Source organism: Pavona decussata, unplaced genomic scaffold (assembly GCF_977016875.1).
Source record: "Pavona decussata unplaced genomic scaffold, jaPavDecu1.1 SCAFFOLD_13, whole genome shotgun sequence".
Classification (NCBI taxonomy): domain Eukaryota; kingdom Metazoa; phylum Cnidaria; class Anthozoa; order Scleractinia; family Agariciidae; genus Pavona; species Pavona decussata.
In genome coordinates, this window is record NW_028145436.1 from 2,330,685 (window position 1) to 2,351,873 (window position 21,189).

The 21,189-nt window shown below is 33.1% G+C and overlaps 1 protein-coding gene and 1 long non-coding RNA gene across 3 annotated transcripts in view; one reads left to right on the plus strand and one right to left on the minus strand.

Moving 5' to 3' along the window:
• LOC146487857 (TNF receptor-associated factor 4-like) overlaps positions 1-855 on the plus strand; it is a 178,926-nt gene extending 178,071 nt beyond the window's left edge. For both annotated transcript variants that reach the window (XM_085128167.1, XM_085128184.1), the window contains one exon: positions 271-855. In XM_085128167.1, the coding sequence (XP_084984293.1) occupies positions 271-777 (507 nt within the window). In that variant the 3' untranslated portion in view covers positions 778-855. The remainder of the gene's footprint in view (positions 1-270) is intronic.
• The window catches only part of LOC146487861 (uncharacterized), a 108,013-nt gene that overhangs the window by 53,175 nt on the left and 33,649 nt on the right, over positions 1-21,189 (minus strand). The window lies entirely within an intron of this gene.

Consider the following 21,189-nt stretch of genomic DNA (forward strand, 5'->3'; position numbering starts at 1 on the left):
TCACTTGATAGCTAGTGAGATGGACTGTGTTTACGAATCATGGATCTTTTTCCCTTATTAAGATTCATAGAGTCTTTATCAAATCAGACAATTTTGGGGCTTTTCTTTTGTCCTTTTCAAGGTGCTTTATGACTGAATTGAATGGATTGGCAAAGATTCGAACCAGCTAGCAAGCCGGTGCTCGTCTTTAAAAAAGCATTTTGGAATACACCACCACATCGTTACTCTTTTATTTTATTTTATTTTATTTTATTTTATTTTTTTTTGTAGGTTAAACGAACAGAAGAGTTTGGGGAGCTTGAGGCGAGATTCAATGCTACAAAAAATACGTGGAAGATTAACAACTTCAGTGAAGTCTTGAGAAAAGCCAAAGCTGGAGAAGAAACCAGTATATCCAGTGATCCATTTTACGACTATGGATACAAATTTAAATTATCATTGAGTCCAAACGGGGATGGCGATGGAGAAAATACTCATCTCGCGATATTTTTTGTACTAATGAAAAGCGACTATGATGCTATGTTACCGTGGCCTTTCCATAAAAAAATAACTTTTACGCTGATCGATCAACAACAAGATGAAAAAGACAAAAAGAACATTGTTATGTCATTTGAAGCTGACCCAGAACTAATCAATTTTGAGAGGCCTAAGGCAGATAGTAACATTGGTCGGGGCTTTCATGAATTTGTATCACACAATGATCTGAGAACTAGGCGCTACGTGGTGGATGACATTATTTTTATTCAAGTTAAAATCAAGCCACCACTAGAGGTTTAGTTGCAATTCAAAACCATCTGAGCAAAACAGAATTCCTCGATTGTTTAGCGTTAGTTGATGTGATGTCAGTGTGTTAAAGCCGTGTTTTAGTACGATCTCTTTGTGCTTTTTACTGATTTCAAATTCTCTAAAAAACCTCGGATATTGATTCGGCTTAAGTGACCTCCATCTGACTAGATAGAAAATAGTTGCCAATAATTACCTGTATTTTGTATTGTAATTTGTAATGTGTGTAGTATAGAAATAAAAAAAATGAAATGAAATGAAAAATTACACCATTTGAAGTACATCCTTACAGCACCTAAATCCTAGCTCTTTGAAAATAAAAAGTAAAAAATTTTGTCCAATATGATGCTTCTAATGGAATGATATTCCAATTTTTATTTGTAAAAAAAAAACTATCCAAAATTATCTAAAAGAGCACTTTGGCAGCATTATTTTGGTCAGTATTGATCGCTGCTTCACCGACATTTGTAACATCTATACTACATTAGTGTTTCATCGTTTCCTCTCTTGTATTATGTTTTGATTTTTGTCTTGGGAAAAAATTGCAATCTAATTGAAAAGGGCATATAATTAATACAGTTGAACCTCTCCCCAACGGCCACCTTGGGGACAGAAGAAAGTGGCCGTTGTGGAGAGATGGCCGTTATGGGAGGTAGGGGTGTAATATGAGACCTTTTTTTCGGGAAGTACAACATGTTTATTGTGCCAAGTTCATGCGTACTGTAGCCTATAACGGCAATCCATTCTTAAATAATATATACAGACAAAATACACAATAAAACGTAACAACTGTTTTGAATAAAAATGTTAACAAGACGAAACGAGCAAGGTTCGCAACATTGGCCATATTATTGTAGACAATTTATGCTTACTGCAGCATTTAAATGACACACAATTCCATTCCATTCCATTCCATTCAGTTTCGTTAGTGTAAGCTATAAACTGTTGTAATTTTAACATGAAGTAGAGGAAAAAATAAAATTAAAAATAGTGGCGCATGTTTTGGGATAAATGTTGGTTAGATGTGTGGCTGTTTAAACACGTGGCTGAACAAGTATGTTAGCCCTAGGTTTCGAACCAGCGAACAAAAAACTATCAGCGAAAATACAACAGTCCTTGTTAATCAACTTTTGACAAATTTGTTTAAAATATAAGAATGCTTATTCTTGATCACAGAAACTGAAATCGTCCCGTGTTTTTTTCTTAATTCTTATATTGTCCACTATCAGCGAACCAGTAAATTATTCACGTGAAATATGTGAAAATCCAGATTTAATCTGGAAATCTTTCCCAGGGTCCGACTCTTTTTCTTCAATGTTAAAGCCCCGTCAACACGAGCAATTTTTATGTGGCAATTTTTATTTGCCCGTGTAGAAGATGAGAAACGACCAATTTTTATGTGACAACTGCATTTGCTGAAAAGCTGGCGTGTTAGTTTTTATATGGCAAATATAAATTGCCACATAAAAAAAAAATTGTCCGTGTAGACGAGATGCCACATACTGAATGTGACAATTTTTTCAACGTCATCTGTTGAATCCAGTCCCTACAGTCCCTAACATTTGCGCATCCAGCATGGCGTCATCTTGCTTTTTGCCTTTCCATGGATCATACTCCGCTGTGCGAAATTATTACTGACGCAAATTAACAACAAATATTTGTCGAGCCAGCTACACGGGCAAATAAAAATTGCCACATACAGTTACCACATAAAAATTGCTCGTGTAGACGGGGCTTAAGAGAGTAGTTAGATATTTGGGCATATAGGCTCACTTTTGAAAATATCACTGAATTCATACCTGATTCAACAATGTACTCAAAAAACGTAAATCCTCGGTTTCTCAAAAACCTAAATTTTTATCCTCGGTTTTTCAAAAACCTAAATCCTCACTTTCATAAATGACACCCAATTGACCCCCAACACACAAACAATCATCGATTAAATCCAACCAACTCATCAATCGCTGATTTGAATGATGAAGAAAAAAACCGGTTATAACCGGTCTCGAAAAATTATGTAATCTAATTTATATGAACAACCAATTTGATCACAATGATAAAACATATTTTATTCATCCAACATTTGAAAATTACGGAGCCTCAGTTGATGGTTATATAATCAATCGAAAAAGATTAGAACCTAGAAAAGGATATTTGTCTGAGAATGGCTATTATATAATTTCTCCGGGACGTAACAATACATGCCCCGCTCATCGATTCGTCTATGAGGCCGTAAATCAGACACATATTTCTCCTGGATTGCAAATAAATCACATTGATTCCAATCGCCAGAACAATTCAATTGTAAATTTGCAATTGGTTACAGCCTCTGAAAATATGAAACACATGCACAAAGCCAGAAAAGAATTTTTGAACAGTTCATATAATGAAGATGAATTGAGAGTTGTCAATAGATTAATGGAATTTCCACCAATGGAAGATAATGATTGTGAGTTTACAAGAACGGAAAATAAGATTATCAATAAGATGTATTACAGAATGTGTAACGATTTGGATGACATTAATTTTCCACTTTACAATGATTAATCATCAATGAATACAAGGGTTGTTTGGCTATGTTTGATGTATTTTTGGGGTCTCATACATTTACTGTATTTTATTTTACCTTAATGGTTTAAAGACAAAATGAGTACCGAAGGGTATCCGAGATGAGTGGAACAAAAAAATTAGACAACGCATATGTGAATTTTTCTGCCAGTGAAAATTCATCAACGCAAATTCTGGCAACAAATACTGTTATTTATAATGAAAAAACATATTTTATTCATCCAATTTACAATAATTATGCATCTTCAAAAGATGGATATATAATCAATCGAAAGAGATTGATTCCAAGTAAAGGAAGATTACAACTAAATGGATACTTGCAAACAACTGTTCATTCTAATGGAAAAAAAAAGAATTTTACAACACATCGATTCATTTGGGAAGCTGTTAATCAACAAATAATTCCAGAAGATTATCAAATACACCATATCAATAATGATAAACAAGACAATTGTATTAAAAATTTGGAACTTGTAACTCGACAACAAAATATGATATACGAAGGAAAAAATAGACTTGGTAAAAAAATATCCAAAAAACAAAATGTTCCAATAAAATGTGAAAGATTTTATTATCACCAAATTTATACAAACTTTGGAGCCAATAAATATGGCCAAATATATAATAAAAAAACCAAGAGAGTTTCAATTGGAAATTTACAATTAACTGGTTACATGCTAATTTCATTATCACAAATTGGTTTACCATCAAAAAAGTTTTTGGTTCATCGATTTATCTACGAATGTATTAATGGTCCAATTCCTGTTGGAATGCAAATAAATCACATAGACTCAAATAGACAAAACAATTGCATTAAAAATCTTGAATTAGTAACTAGTTCAGAAAATAAAAAACACGCACATGAAGCAAGGAAATACAAAACAAAGATTGAAATTAAAACTGAAAAACCAATTAAATCAATCAAAATGGATATTGACTTGGAGGAATCAGACGTTGAGTTTACTGAAGATGAGAAACAAAAAATTGATATAAAATACAATGCAATGATGCAAAAAATCAATAGAGGTGATTATCCATATCGAAGGCAATTGCAAGAACATTTACCAGGAATGGAATTTTGGTAAATAATTAATAAAATATTGTGACAGTAATTTGACCTTAGATTTCATGAATAAAAATGGAATTTGAGGCCATGTTGCCACAAAAAATAAATAAGAGATTGCACCCGTCAGATGTGCAACGGATATCTGACATGAATGTTGTTGACAGTCAACATTCATTAGCAAATCTGTCAAACGCACCGAATAAAAAGTAATATAACATATAATATTTTGAACAAATCTAATTTAGAAAAATTGACGAAAGATCAATTAATAGCATTATTATTGGAAAAACAACATCCTCGAAGCCTCGAACCAAGAAAATGGTTCCAATACCAAAACCTAGACAATCTGTCAAACAAATGGTAAAAGATTATGAGAATACAATCATCAAACCACCTGTTCAATTTAGAGATGGACCTCAACCTTTGCCGAGAAACAACATAATTCCACCTCCGATTCAATTTGCTGATAAACCCAAAGCTGCGCCCAGAGTGAAAAAAGTATCATTTGATAATCAATTAATACCCAGACGTCCAATTTCAATGCCTCGAAAAAAGAAAATGGCTCCAGTTCCAACACAAAGAACCCAAATCACAGAAGTTGCAAGAGCATTCAGGGGATATACAAAATCTTATGAAGTTGGAATTAAAAATGAAACAGATCCTTTGATTCAAATGAGTTCAACCAGATTAGCGATTGCTCATTTTATGAAACAATTATTAACTCAAATGAAAGGAATTAAATTTATTGAAACTTTGACAATTTATTTTGAACAACAAAAAGGAAACCAAACTGTCTCCAGAATTGGATATTTTAATAGTAAACCAAAAACAATAACTAATGCCAATGATTTTCAAGAATCTTTGGATGTTAATGTTGAACAAATTATGAATGATATTCACAAATGGATTAGTGAAGGTTCAGCTTGGATAATTAAATCAATCAATGGACATTACATCAATATTATCAAATATGAGCCTCTTACTGGAAGTTCTTACATTAAACTTCCAACTGAACTTCAACATCACAAACATGGATTAATCAATCTACAGAATAAAGACAATCAATGCTTTCGATGGTGTCACATCAGACATTTGAATCCACAAATTAAAGATCCACAAAGAATCAAAAAAACTGATAAAGCATTTGTCAAACAATTGAATTATGATAACATTGAATTCCCTGTTTCAGTCAAACAATATAACAAAGTTGAAACACAAAACAATATCAACATCAATGTATTCGGATATGAGAACAAACAAGCTTACCCAATTTATGTTTCAAAAGAAAAGTTTGATGATGTATTGAATTTGCTGTTAATCTCAGATGATGAAAATAAACATTACTGTCTTATCAAAGATTTTAATCGATTTATGCACCACAAAACCAAATCACATCAAAGAAAACATTTTTGTATGCATTGTTTGCAATGTTTTTCATCAGAACGAGTTTTGAACAAACACAAGGAAGTATGTATTGAAATCAATGGTGAACAATCAATCAAAATGCCTGAAGTTGGCTCAAAAATAAAATTTACAAATTATAATAAACAAATGAAAGCGCCATTCGTGATATACGCAGATTTTGAAGCAATCACTGAACCAATTCATGGTTGTAATCAATCTAACCAACAATCTTTTACTGAAGCTTATCAAAAACACACTGATTGCGGTTATGGTTACAAAGTTGTTTGTTGTTATGCTGACAAATATTCCAAACCAATAAAATATTATCGTGGAGAAAAAGCTGTTTACAAATTTATGCAAGCAATGCTTGATGAAGTCAAATATTGCAGACAAACTATTAAATACAAATTCAATAAACCATTAGTTATGTCTCCAGAAGATGAAGACAAATTCCAAAAAGGAACATCTTGTCATATTTGTGGTAAAAAATACAAGAAAACAGATAAACGTGTCAGAGATCATTGTCATATTAATGGCGAATTCCGTGGCTCAGCCCATAATCAATGTAACAGGGATTTTACAATAACTAACAAAATCCCTGTAATATTTCATAATTTGAAAGGATATGATAGTCATTTTATAATGCAAGAAATTGGTAAAATTATTGAGACCAATACTTATGTGGATAGAAAAGGTGAAACCAGACAACACAAAATTAATGTAATCCCAAATAATATGGAGAAATACATGGCCTTCATGTTGGGTTATAATTTAGTATTTATCGACAGTCTTCAGTTTATGAATCAATCATTGGCAAATCTTGTAAAGAATCTACCAGAAGATGCATACAAATATACCAATGAAGTCTTCAAAGGTGAAAAACTACAATTAATGAAACAAAAAGGAGTTTATCCGTATGATTATATGAGTAATTTTGATAAATTCAATGATACTCAATTACCAACCAAAGATGAATTTTACAGTCAAATGAATAATACTAATATCACTGATGAAGAATACAGTCATGCACAAAATGTTTGGAATACTTTTAATTTGAAAAATATGGGCGAATACCATGATTTATATCTCAAATCTGATGTTTTATTGCTGGCTGATGTATTTGAAAATTTCAGGAAAACATGTTTGGAATATTATAGATTGGATCCATGTCATTATTTTACATCTCCGGGATTATCTTGGGATGCAATGTTGAAAATGACTGAAGTCAATTTGGAACTCATTACGGATATTGATATGTATCAATTTGTTGAAAAGGGCCTTCGTGGAGGAATCAGTTACATAGCCAATAGATACGGTAAAGCCAACAACAAATACATGCAAAATTGGAATCCCAATGAAACAAGTAAATATCTCATGTATTTGGATGCAAACAATCTCTATGGTTGGGCTATGTCACAATATCTTCCAACTGGGAATTTTAAATGGTTGAATAAACAACAAATAAAAAATATTAATTGGAAAACAGTTGACGCAGAAAACAAAACTGGATATTTATTGGAAGTTGATTTGGAATATCCTCATGAATTACATGACCTGCATAATGATTATCCATGTGCTGCTGAACAAATCAAAGTGAAACAAAATATGCTGTCAGATTATTGTCAAAGAATTGCAGATAAATTTGGAATCAAAAGTGGTGAAGTCAATAAACTAATTCCAACTTTGGCAAACAAATCAAAATATGTGTTGCATTATCGTAATTTACAATTGTATCGTGAATTGGGATTGAAAGTGAAGAAAATATATCGTGTTCTGTCATTTGACCAATCACCTTGGTTGAAAACATATATTGATTTCAATACTCGTCAAAGAACTAATGCAAAGAATGCTTTTGAAAAAGATTTCTTCAAATTGATGAACAATAGTGTCTTCGGTAAAACAATGGAGAATATCAGAAAACGAGAAGACATTAAACTGGTGACTAATGAGAAACAATTGATGAAAATGACTTCCAAACCAACTTTCATAAACAGCAAAATATTCAATGAAAATCTGGTTGCAGTCCATAAAATAAAGGAATCGTTAACACTCAACAGACCAGCATATGTTGGTATGTGTATCCTTGATTTGAGTAAAACATTGATGTACGATTTCCATTACAATTTCGTTAAAAAGAAGTATGGTTCAAAAGCTAAGTTACTGTTTACGGATACCGATAGTTTGACATATGAAATTGAAGCAGAAGATGTGTATGCCGATTTCTGGAATCACAAAGATATGTTTGACAATAGTGATTACTCATCTGAGAATAAATTCTATGATGCATCAAACAAGAAAGTAATTGGCAAATTCAAAGATGAAGCTGCTGGTGTACCCATTGTTGAATTTGTGGGATTGAGATCCAAAATGTATTCATATATCAAAGATAACAATAATGGCGGAAAAACAGCCAAAGGAATTAAAAAGAATGTAATCAAAAATGATATTCAACATTCTGATTACAAAGATGTGTTGTTCAATGAGAAACAATTATTTCACCAAATGAAAACAATCCGCAGCAACAATCATCAATTGGGTAGTTACACAATCAACAAGACATCGTTGTCATGTTTTGATGATAAACGATATTTGCATCCAGATGGAATCTACAGTTATGCTTATGGGCATTGGAATACACATCCATCCAGGATGGCATTCAAACATTGGTAAACAAAACTTTGTGATCAAAACATTGCAACAAAAACTTTTGACAAAATTGTGATTTTATTGATTTTTTGATAAATATTTGATTTGGAGACTTTGACTCATCTTTTGTGATGAGATATTTAATTTCAATGTTTTTGGTGAATATTTGGTTTCAAGACTTTGACTCATCTTTTGTGATGTGGTATTTGGTTTGTTTTTTGTCAAATATTTGATTTCGAGACTTTGTATTATCTTTTGTGGTTTCAATATTTTTGAAAACATTTTTGTGTAATTATATTATATACTATAGTTTTACAAAAATGAATCAAAAATTGAGTAAACCAAAAGATGTTTCCAAGCAGGTGGAATCATCTCTGTGTCAAAGCCTGCATTGCAAAGATGAATGTGAATTTTGTGGATATCATGATGAATCCAAAGTTGAAACACAACAATCAATGCCTGAATGTTGTGGATCACAAAATTTGAGAAACATGGAATGTCAAATAACGTGTGTTGCTTGTGGACAGGTTGTTGGTGAAGAATACAAAACAGAATACATCAATTTTCATGCCAATTTGTTCAAAATATACAAGAAAACAGTGTATAATAGAAAATACCATTTGTCGCATACATTAGATCAAATTATTTTGAAAAACAAAGTTGAAATCAGTTGTTCAACCAATTTCAAAATTCATAAAATATTCGTTGAAATAAACAAAATACTGCCACAAATCAATGGCAAACGAAAGAGAATAATCAGTTTGAAATATCTTTTGCATAGAATATTGCAATTGATGAAAATTGATTCTTCCCAAATTGAGTTGACAAAATCCAAAAAAACAATGAAATTATACAATGTTTATTGGGATAAAATTATGGACATTATTGGCCCCCAAATCATGCACATTATTAATCATACATAAGTGAATATCTGATATTTTTTATCATATTTGTCACCCCTTTTATCGACAATCGGCGAATTATCCAAAATGAAATCATCATTTTGAGTAAGCTTGTTTGTGAAATCATCTCTATCAAAATGTCCATTTCTCATTATTTCTTTTATTTCATTTAATAAATGTCCGTAAGTTTGAAAAGCATATTGACATTGATACAACCTTATTTCAATATTTTTATGCTTCATATAAGCTTGAATTACGACAGAAACTGATGATATTGCCAATAATGAAGCTCCACTGGTTGCAATTGATGATGCAATACCACCAGTTGCAAACACAATGGATGAAATATTACCAGCAAACTCCCATTTTTTTAATCTTTTGTATGCACTTTTGTACATCCACATCTTTTTGTGATATGACATGTAATAAGCTTTCAATTCATCAATTTCTTCTTGTGATAATCGATTTGAAATATGATTGAAATCAATTGTTAATTTCTTCTTTTGCATATATTATATGGTTATCTTATTTTTGATGCAATAATAGAGACCAGTTATTTGACCCAAAAACATGCATTTTTTCATCCAAGGATATGTTTTTTTCTCATTAATGGTGTACATGTATCCTTTGTCATGATGATATCTGTTGTAAAATTGGCCATAAGCATCATGTAGTATTCCATGAGACCTGATATATGGTTGCCAACCAAATAATCGATGGAGAATAGCTGTTAACCATCCATCTCCAGGTCCAATTAATCCGATTCCATCATGAATTAACTCTTTGTAAACTTCATCAGGTAAACCTGTGTTGTAATATTTTTCATGCAAATATGTGAATATTACGATACTTTTTATCTTGCATTCCTGTCTGGGCAATATTGGAAGACTCAATTTACGGTGAAAATCTATCATTGATGTTCGAATGTGTTCTTGCAATTCTGACAACTCTTTCATTATACAATTTGATTACAATATTTTTATTTAGTTATTTTATAAAATAAAGTAACGGAGTCCACGACCTAGTGGTTATTGTCAGGTAATTGTATCCTAATATATTCAACAAAATACTTCATTGTCCAATCAGATGGATGATTGTTGAAGTAGCAATAATAGTTTTCAAATGACACATCAAAGAAGAATTCCAATTGATCAAATGATGATGACACCAAATCGGATTTGGAATGATGATATCTGTCATTTCTCCTGATATATGTGTTTGTCACAATAATCTCTTGCAATGTATTGATTCCTTTAATGTCATCTTTACTCAATAATTTTATCCATGTGTAATTTGTTTTTGGTATTGTACCACTTTTTCTTCCTATTCTCATTGCAACTTGATTGTTGAGAAACGTTACAGCTTCCTGAGCTTGTTGAGCTTTAAACTGAGCCAGAGCTTGTTGTATTTTTGTTTCAACATATGGTTTGATGATGTCCTCATTGTTGTTAATTAATTGTTGGAGTGAAATTGCATGATTTGAATTAACTCCATCTTTGATAACTAAATGTCTGTTTTCTGTATCCAAATGACCATCATCATTCACATGTATGGATTCTCTGTATTTGAATCCATCTGGTAAGTTGTCATAAGTTACTGTAAATTCAATTTTATTTCCATTTTCATCAAAAATATGGTTTCCATTTTCATCTTCAATGTATGGCATTATATTAATAGTGTTGATAAATAAATTTCAAAAGTTCCTGTGACTTGTCGGTTTATAACTGGATTATTAAATCCTGGATTTCTTTTAGCAATAGCCATTTGTAATAACATGGGTTTGATTGTTGTATTTGTAGTTACAAAATTTCTCCCATTTATCATATTAAATTGTATTAATTGAGAAAATAAAGTTCTATTGTAAGAAATGGCTATAAAAGAAACTTGGTATTGATTTTTTGTATTAATTACAATATTTTTTATTTTAACCGGGCCTAATGTTCCAAAATTGTAACCATGTACATTTTCAAAAACTCCATTTTTTATGTTGCCGTTAACAACACTTGAAGTTTCAATATTTGACAACCAACTTTTATTGTCAGCATGATATCTTTCAAAAAAATCAGAGTATAATACTTTCAATTCAAAAGTTCCAGTGACAGCAGTTCCTGCTCCAATATTATCCAATATTGACATAGAATCAATACTGACAAATTTTCTTGATTTGGGCAAATCAAATGTATTGCTTCCACTTATTATGTTTCCAATTCTGTGGTATGTGTCAGTGTTGGTTGTTTCACCTTGTTTTTTCCCATTTATCAAAATTTGTGCATTTGCAACTTGTTGATTGCTTTGGAAAACAATGGAGTATAGATTGAAAAAGTTATTTCCATCAGCAGCGATTTGAAAATTATTTGTTGGATTTGTTCTTTGGAAAACACCACTGACAATAGTTCCAGTGTATTTCGTTTTGAATAAGTTGGTAAAATAACCCAAATTCATTGCTTCAGAATCATATAACGGATTTGTTAAACCAGAAATAATCTTATTATTCATATCCAAATTGACTTTCATCTCCATATCTCCATTTTTATATTCAAACATTACATTGTCCAAGCCGTCATACACTCCTGGATAAACGCTATCTGACCAATCTTTGACACCGTAAACAACCAGATGACATTGTACTGGAGTCGCTGTAGCTGTTCCATGCATCGTCAAATAGATGTAATTTGGAGTTTGTTTGCTGTTGTTATTGAATTGAACCAATAGCTTGCTATAAACAGTAAAATCACGCTGTACAGCTTTGTGGATGTATGCTTCAGATGCAGTACATGATAATTGAATATTAGTCATTTCTGGTGGGTAGAATTCAAACACAATTGTGTATGTTCCAATAGCAAGAGTATAAATATTGAAACCTATCCTTGATCTGTAATCATTACTTCCACTGTCTTTACTCAATGTGATATCATAAGCTTTTTTATTCTGATGTGGGGATTGATTGAAAGCAGCTATTCCATACACTGTGATATTATATTCTGAACTGCTTTCATCGGTATCTGTAAGATATTTGAATTCATTTGTTTTATGGCTGCTGACAAGATGACTTTGCTCCCATTTGTCATCAAAATATTTTTTGGTAGTAGCATCATTATCATCAGTTGGTTGAGCCATATCTTTGATTTGTTTATTATTCATATCAAGGTTTCCAGTCATTGCAACACGTCGATCTTTTTTCAAATATACACTCAAATCACTTCCAACAGATGGTATTTTAGCTATTTCTGTATCAACATATGCTTTAGTGGAAGCATCATTGGGATTGGAAGGATTTCCAAGAACGATTATTTTATGACCTCTCATATCTAATTCACCACCAAGAGCATTGGGTGTTAACCTGTTGAGAAAGTTATGATCAACGTAGTGTTTATTAACAGCATCGTTATCATCAGTTGGTTGAGCCATATCTTTGATTTTATGATTGTCCATATCGAGGTCACTATTGGAGACTTTTTGTAAATATTTAGTATCACAGAAACCTAAATTAACAACATCATATGTATTTTGTATATTGGCTCCAAGATTAGTAATTTGTTGATTACCCATATCCAGATTTCCAGTCATTTCAACAGTGCCATCTTTTTTCAAATATGTAGATAAATCAGGTGATGGTATTTTTTTAATCTCATCATCGACATATTTTTTATTCGCCGCTTGATCGTTATTAGGGACCTTAAGATACCCTGGACGCGGCCTAGGACGACGGCAACCGGAAGTAAACTCGCAAGGTCTTGAATTTAATTTGCATAAATGTCACGCCAGCTTGACGGCCTCCACCTCAGTTGCGGCGGCGACAAAGTTCATTTTGGCGGCCTCTCAGAAAGGTGAGTTAGTTTTGCGACTTTTTCCCATTAAAAAAACATGATTTGCACAACATTTGTAAACCTTTTTTTATAAGAAAATTGATTCCTAAATTGTTTGATTGAAATTAAATTTAAATTGTTTTTTATAATTCAGGTTTTAGCGTGTTTATTGAGGGAAAAGTGTGCATTGAGCCTTCAGAAAGGAATCCAAACAGCTGGTAAATTTCCTAGCACCAGAGTATTGCTTTGTTTCTGATTTTCAACTTCATTTTAATCTTTTGAAACTAATCAGCGGCATGTTAGGAGCGCTCTAGAAAATGATTTTGCATTATTTCGAATTAATTGTAAAAAAAACACACACAGTGTGTGGATTTTACACTCATCATTTTTTCTTCAACTCGTGTTTTTATTTACCATCTAAAAATGGAGCCCTGGTTACATACAAAAGCATCAGGTATTTGTAAACACTCTGCGAAAAGTGGCAGGTCGCGTTTGTTCACGCGGAACTCTGCTCTGCACTCTGAATCTGCCATTTCTTCGAGTTTAACTCTTCCATACTCTTCATACGATATTTCTAAGTTCTTTAAAAAGCTGCAGTCACAGAGGAGCGCGAATTCTTCGTCAGAAATGATGTCAGCCAAATAGCATCCTGCTAAAAGCTCTCGGGCCTTCTTAAACGAAGTCATAACAGCAAAACCCCCTGGATCTCTGACTGAATCTGTTTGTTGTTACTCGTTTTGGCCACCGCTCGCACAACGCAAATCTTAAGGTTTGTTTTTCCCACGTAAAGGTGGCGGTCACGACCCATGCCCTCTCGGACGTGACCGCGTTCTTCAAGGCCGCCGCGTCCAGTATCTTAAGGTCCCTATTATCAGGTTTTAAAACACTAATATCAAAAAATGTTTTCCGTCCAGTAATATGTTGTTCTGTTGATGTAACCATTATTTCACTTTTAGCTCGTCCACCATGGCCATCAAAGTTTTTCAAATCTGGTATATTAAGATGAATGTTTTCATAAGACTGATGCTCAGTCAATAATCGAACATCATTGGAGCTACCAGCCCCGTCTGGTGTGTCTTGTAGATAGATACTATTGGTATGAACACTTCCACTGTTGCTGTAAATTACTGCTTTATTAGCTCGCACATCACCAGGAGCATTATCCAACAATTGTATTTGGCTCTTTGTGACAACATCATTGGGATCAGCTCCTTGTTTAACATTAACAAGTTTTTTGTTTTGTATATCATAATTGCCATTTTGGGTTAATTTAAACCCTATTCCTTGAGGCCCAGCGGCTCCTTGAAGAGGAACCGTTGTGAAAGAAGACGATGAACTATGTTCGTTGAATATTCCCATTTACATCATTTGGTTATATTGTTCCATAAAAATTCCTGTTAATTCTCTTCAGGGGCTTATCAACATATAGAAATGAAAATGGCTCTTTGGTTGCTTTAATGTATTTATCCTTTTCGACACCCAACTCACGGGATATCAGACCTCTTTCATTGCTGCTAGGAAAGTCATAGACACAGAAATGAGAGCAATTGAGTCGAATATCTTTTGGTGTTTTGTAGAACGATTGGCTCAGATAAATAACAGAGCAGTTCTTGTGTCTGCCACAAATGAAATAATCAATCATTGGTTTCTGGTTTTTTTCACAAATAAAGTCATCAAATATGACTATCTTCTGGGCATCTTCATCCTTCAATTCCTCTACTGGAATTATATCATCATTGCTACAAACAAGGACATTATACCCGACACTATTTGATATATCAGTCAATGTTTGTAGCATATCCTTGTATTTTTGTTGCTCCAAATTTTTGGCATATAAATGTATTCTATCATAATACAAAAGTGGTTTCATCAGCATATGGTACAATAAATTTGTCTTTCCAGATCCTGAATTACCACATATTAACATCCGAAACGTGTCACTTGGCATGTAACCATACAATCTTTTGAAATTAGTGTTTTTATCATGTCTATCATAATTTGGGATTTCCATGTATATCAATACATTATATAAGTTGAGAAAAGTTAATATAAGTTAATAATATAATGGATCTACAAAGATTAAAACAACTATCTGAAGCCAAGATTAAGGCTGGAACAATAACCAAACAAGATAGAGATACATTGAAGGAGTACAAGCATGATAAACAAGATTTACAACAAGGTTTATCAGAAACTTTCAAACCAATTATTAAAGCTCAAGAGGAAACAAAACAAACAATTGATGAAAAACAAGACAAACTGATTGAACAATTGGAGAAAAACCAAAAAGCGTTGACTTCAGGTTTGGAAGACATTGCTATGTTAACTTATCAACCAGAAACAAAACCACAACCACAATTACCAGAAGCAAAGCTACCAATTGGCTATCAACCAGCAATGTCAAATTTGGATGCTGGTTTCGATGATGATGAGTTCCAAAAATTGATGCAATACGATCTTGCACCTCCGAGTTCTGTTCTCCAAGCTTCTATGCAAGGAGATATTGACATCAAGGATTACGATGCTAATATTGGCAAAATGTTGAAAAAACTTGGAATAAAGAAGGGTCCTTTATCCAAGGGCCAAGGAAAGACCAAGAATAAAGACAAAATTGATAAAATAGATGAAGATATAAAATTATTACAAAAATACAGAGGGCGCATTAAAATAATCCCAGAAGGAATGAAAACCATCAAAAAAGGTTCTGGTTATACTCAACCAAAGAGAAATGCATACAAAATATCATCTTCTGGGAAATATGGTGGACTCATGATCGATATTCCAAAATTAATGGGACAACTCAGACTTGCAAAGTTATGGACAAAAAGGTTGATTTCGATACAATTGATTTATTGACCAAGAGATTTAATTCAAAGAAGAAATACAGTGATATTGCCAAAATGGTATTCGATGAATTGAACCAACTCAGTGAGATTCCAATCCATAAATCCAGCAAAAAATTCAAGAAATTGGGCTCTGGTGTTGTTTCTTTCAATGATGCTAATGATTTGATTGACAGAATGGAATTGCTTGGTGGATCCATTTTGGCTGGCAATAATGGAGTCAAAGAGGAATTTTCACAAATAGCCCATAAATTGAATCAACTTGGCTTAATAAACAACAAACAACTCATTGATTTATTGCAACAATATATAATCAAATAATATATGCAAGAAAGGGCGATACATATTTCATCTGTTAACCGACAAAAAATAGGTCGAAGTCGGCCTGAAGACTTTATTATCAAATTTGATCCACCATTGAAGCTTGACACAACAATGAGACATGAGCTAGCTGTTGATCGAGTGTCAATGACATATTCATGGCATAATGTCAATGCAGGATACAACAATAATACAATAAAATACAGCCCAGATAATGGTACAAAATGGAAGACAATCACATTTGTTGATGGAATGTATTCATATGATGATCTTGATGATTATATCACTCAATCAATAATTCAAAATGAAGATAAACCATCTTCCAGCAAGGGCATCAATCTATATTTTGTGCTTTCATCTTATAGAGTTGTCATTGAGCTGGACAACCAATGGAAGCTTGATATTAGAAACTCTAATTTTGGAGCACTTATTGGATTTGAACCAAAGTTAATTAACCAAACTGAACATGGGACAAAATTGCCAAATATTACCAATGATATTGACGTTTTGAACATTAATTGTGATATAATAACTGATAGCCTCAGTGATGGACGATTCACAAATACACTGATAATGATACCCACTGACAATTTAACAAGGAGTTATCCATTTACTTTTGAGCCAAAAAGAGCATTATTCAGCCCAGTTTCCAAATCAATTATTTCAGAAATGGGGATAACAGTGACTGACGCTTTGGGTCGGCCAATTGACTTGAATGGCATTGACTGGTTCATGAGCTTGATTCTCAGGTCTAGTTTAATATAATATATCAATATATGGTACGACAAAGTGAATTTAAGCCACGTTTTGACCCAGAATTGGGTCGTTATGCGATGAAACATATTCATGGTGAAGGAATTATGGATGTTTTCAGATCAGTTGGTTCAAAACTTTTCGGGAAAACAGCAAAAGAATTAGCTAAGAAAGGAGCCAAAACTGCAGCTGAAAAAGCAGTCACCAAAACTGGTGAGTTTGCTGGTAATAAAGCAGGTGATAAAATAATTCAATTATTGAGCAAAAAACAACCTTCCAAAACAAAATCAGTGACAATGAGCCAACCAAAAATGGAGCAGCCACTGACTGATTTTCAAATAGCTGAGAGAGTCAATAGGATGATATCCGGTGGAAAACTCAAAAGAAGGAGAAAATGAAAATAATGTAACATATCTGTATAAATGAAATCATTCAGAAATCCAAAATACATTGAGAGATACGAAGATGTCTTCTTCCAATTGGAGACACCATTGAATACTGGTAATCCAGGAAATAATAGGTCACAAAAGAAAGATGGTTATCGTTTTGTTGTTGACAACACAGGAGAAGTTACTCCATTTGATTGGTATAATGCAAGAATATCAGTTGGTTTTAAAGTCCAAACAATGCAGAATGCAAATATAGCAGCTGAAGACCATAATGGTATTGTTAATGGTTCACACAGTCTTATACATGATTTCGATGTAAGATTGAATGGTAAAATGGTATATGATTGTAATGATGCAAATCATTGTGTTAATATCAAGAATTTATTGGAATATAGTCCAGGATATGCTCAATCCACTGCAACCAATGATTTTTTCTATTTGGATACAAGCCGAAGTGCTGAAGAGAGACCTGCACAAGCTTTGTACAACAAAGAATTTGCTGCAAGAAAAGCACTTTTGGGTCTATCAGTGGTTGTCAATACAGAAATACCATTGAATCGATACTCATTCTTTGAAGCATTGATGGATGAGTTATTGCCATCAACAAGATTGGAATTAAATTTGCAGATCGAATCTGATACTATTCTAATATGGCAAGCTGGGGCTGATTGTCGTGTAATTATTACCAGAATGGAGTTGATTGTACCAAGAATAACTTTCAATTCAGAGGGGCAATCACTGTATATGAGTCAGTTTTTGAAGCCACATAAATGGGTTTATTTGCGAGAAAATATTGAGAGAAGTAATTCTTCAACACAAAGAAGTGGCCATTTTCAGATAACAAGTGGGATTTCAAAGCCAAGACATGTGTTTGTTTTCATTATCAATGATGCAAATCTTGCTGCACAAACAGTAAATCCATTTTTGTACAATACATTTAGTGTATCAACAGATCCCAGAACATTGCTAAATTGTCATTTATCTGTGGCTAATGGCAATGAATATCCTGATGTACATTACACTCCAGAGGCTGATTTGACTCGAGTTTACAGAGATGTCCTCAAATATGTGCATGCAAATAATGAATACAGTCAGGGGACTTTGTTGAATATCAATAACTTCAAAACACTATTCCCATTCTTGTATTTCGATTTAACAAAACAAAAAATGGATATCAAAGATGGTACCACAAAGCTGACATTCCACTATGAATTATCTGGCACAACTGCAACTGCATATTCAGTTTATGCATTGACATTATACGAGCAAGAAGCTGAACTCATTCAAAAAGATTGCAAACTATTGTTTCGATAAATGGAATAAATTTTTAATGTAACGTTAGTTATATAAAAGATATGACAACTTATCATTCACATGGAGTAAACCTATCAATTGGGCAAAAAGATAAACTAGCAAAAGCATTAAAAAACAACTCAGCAATAACAATAAGATTATCAAATTCTGAATTAACTGGTCCGGATCAGCTGATGTTAACCAATACACAAATAAATAGGTTGAAAAAGGCAATGCAAAACAAAACTGGAGCAGATATTAAAATAAGCAAAACACAGATACGAAAAGCTGTACAACAAGGAGGCAGTCTTTGGTCATCATTATTCAAAATTGGCACAAAATTACTACCAATGGCAGCAAAAGCAGTTGGACCATTAGCTACTGGAGCACTTTCTGGACTTGCAAATGTTGGAGTCAATAAAATATTTGGTAGAGGACAAGCTGGTGGTTTCCTCATTCCTCAAAATAAAATTGATCAATTAATAAAATACAAAGATTGGCTCACTGAAGCACAAAAGAAGCAAATTGTCAATGCAATACATACTGGTGGACAGATTGTAATTAAACCAACTAAGACACAATCAGGAGGTTTTTTGCGGACATTATTGGCTTCAATTGGCATTCCAATGGTTTTGAATGCATTAATGGGTAAAGGGTTGCAGGTGGATAGAAGTAGATCCAGAAGATCGGTCCCAGTTTTTGTTCCAAACACAACGAAAAAAGATGGTGGTTTGGTCCTACCAGTTAATTATAGGCCGCCTCCATTTTTCGGTACATGGGATCAATATGGCAAAGGGAAAAAAAAAACCAAAAAAGGAAAAGGTCTGTTATTAGGCAAAAACAGTCCATTCAAGGGGATTCCATTAATCGGAGACATTCTGTGAAATTCATAAATAAACCACTCAGTAACTTTGAACTCATTGATTGGGTCAAAAAACTCAAAATAAAACACTTCAGAGGCATTTACAGCAGAGATAATCTACCACAAAAGATGAAAAAAGATGAAGTTGGTATCATTAACCTGGATTCACAGATTGGACCAGGTACACATTGGGTTGCGTATCGAAACGGAGACAAATATGTAGAATATTTTGATAGTTTTGGGTTAATTATGCCAAAAGAAATTATGCAATTCATGTCAACAAGTGGCAAACGATTAATGTATTCAGGTGATGAAATCCAGGAAAGAGATTCAGTATTATGCAGCTATTGGTGTTTGTATTATTTATTTGAGAGACAAAAGGGTACAAGTATATTGAAAACAATCCACAATGCACATTTTGACATGAACAATCAAAGTGTCAATCATAATTTTATAATCCAATATTTTAAAAAATTATCTAATTAATTTGTATAATGGTTGATATAAGATATTGTGAAGAGTGTGATGAATACACAGAATTTTCAGGAAAATTATGTTTATGGTGTACATTGGTAACAGATTCTGAGTCAGAGGATTATGAGACGGATTATGAGTCTGACTCTGATGATAATTAATCTAATATAGTGATATAAAATGGTCAAATCATATTGTGTTAAACAAAAGAAAGAAACTGAATGTATTGAGCCTGCAGGTTACAAGCAAGCCAAAAATGGTCGGCTCATGTTCTTCTGTACATGTGCTGAATGTGGTATAACTAAAACCAAATTTGTTAAAAAACAGGGAAACTAAATAGCCCCTCCGAAGGGGGAGGCATAATGGATACTTTAGCATCAACTGGTACTGATATGTTAATTCAACATGGATTACCATGGTTGGGAAAGAAAGCAGTTGAAATGGGTCGATATTATGGGTCTGAAACTCTCAGAAACCCCAAATTGCAGAAAAAAGCTATTGATTATGCTATCTCTAAAGCAACACCTTTTGTTCAAAAGACTGGATCAGAGATGTTTGATAAATTATCAACCAAAGTAAGGCCAAAAAGAAGGTACAAAACTGACCGAAAAGAACTTGATGGTGGTAATTTGAATACAATTTTGGAACAACTCGGTACACCAGGTAAGGTTGCGTCGAAGTCAATGGATGTTGTTGGAACATTAATTCCATCAACAAATGAAGTCTTTGATAGATACAAATCTGGAGACATTGCCAAAAGTGCATTTAGCACAGATACTGGCATATTGTCGAGTCAATTTTGGTCTGGCAAGGCTGGGAAAAAGACATTAGAAAAATACAAAGATTATCCTTGTGAAAGCATGGTCAAGATTGGAAGCAAATATCACAACACACCGAAATGCTCAAGCTATGATTCAATTGGTTGGCATCCACCAAATTGGGATGAGTATGAAAAGGGAATCAAAGGACGACACAAAAGCGGTGGTTCAATTGATATACACAAAATGATTGGTAAGCTCCCAAAACCCAAAGCTGGGTGGGTATTACCTGGTCATAAATACACTGGTCCATACAATGAT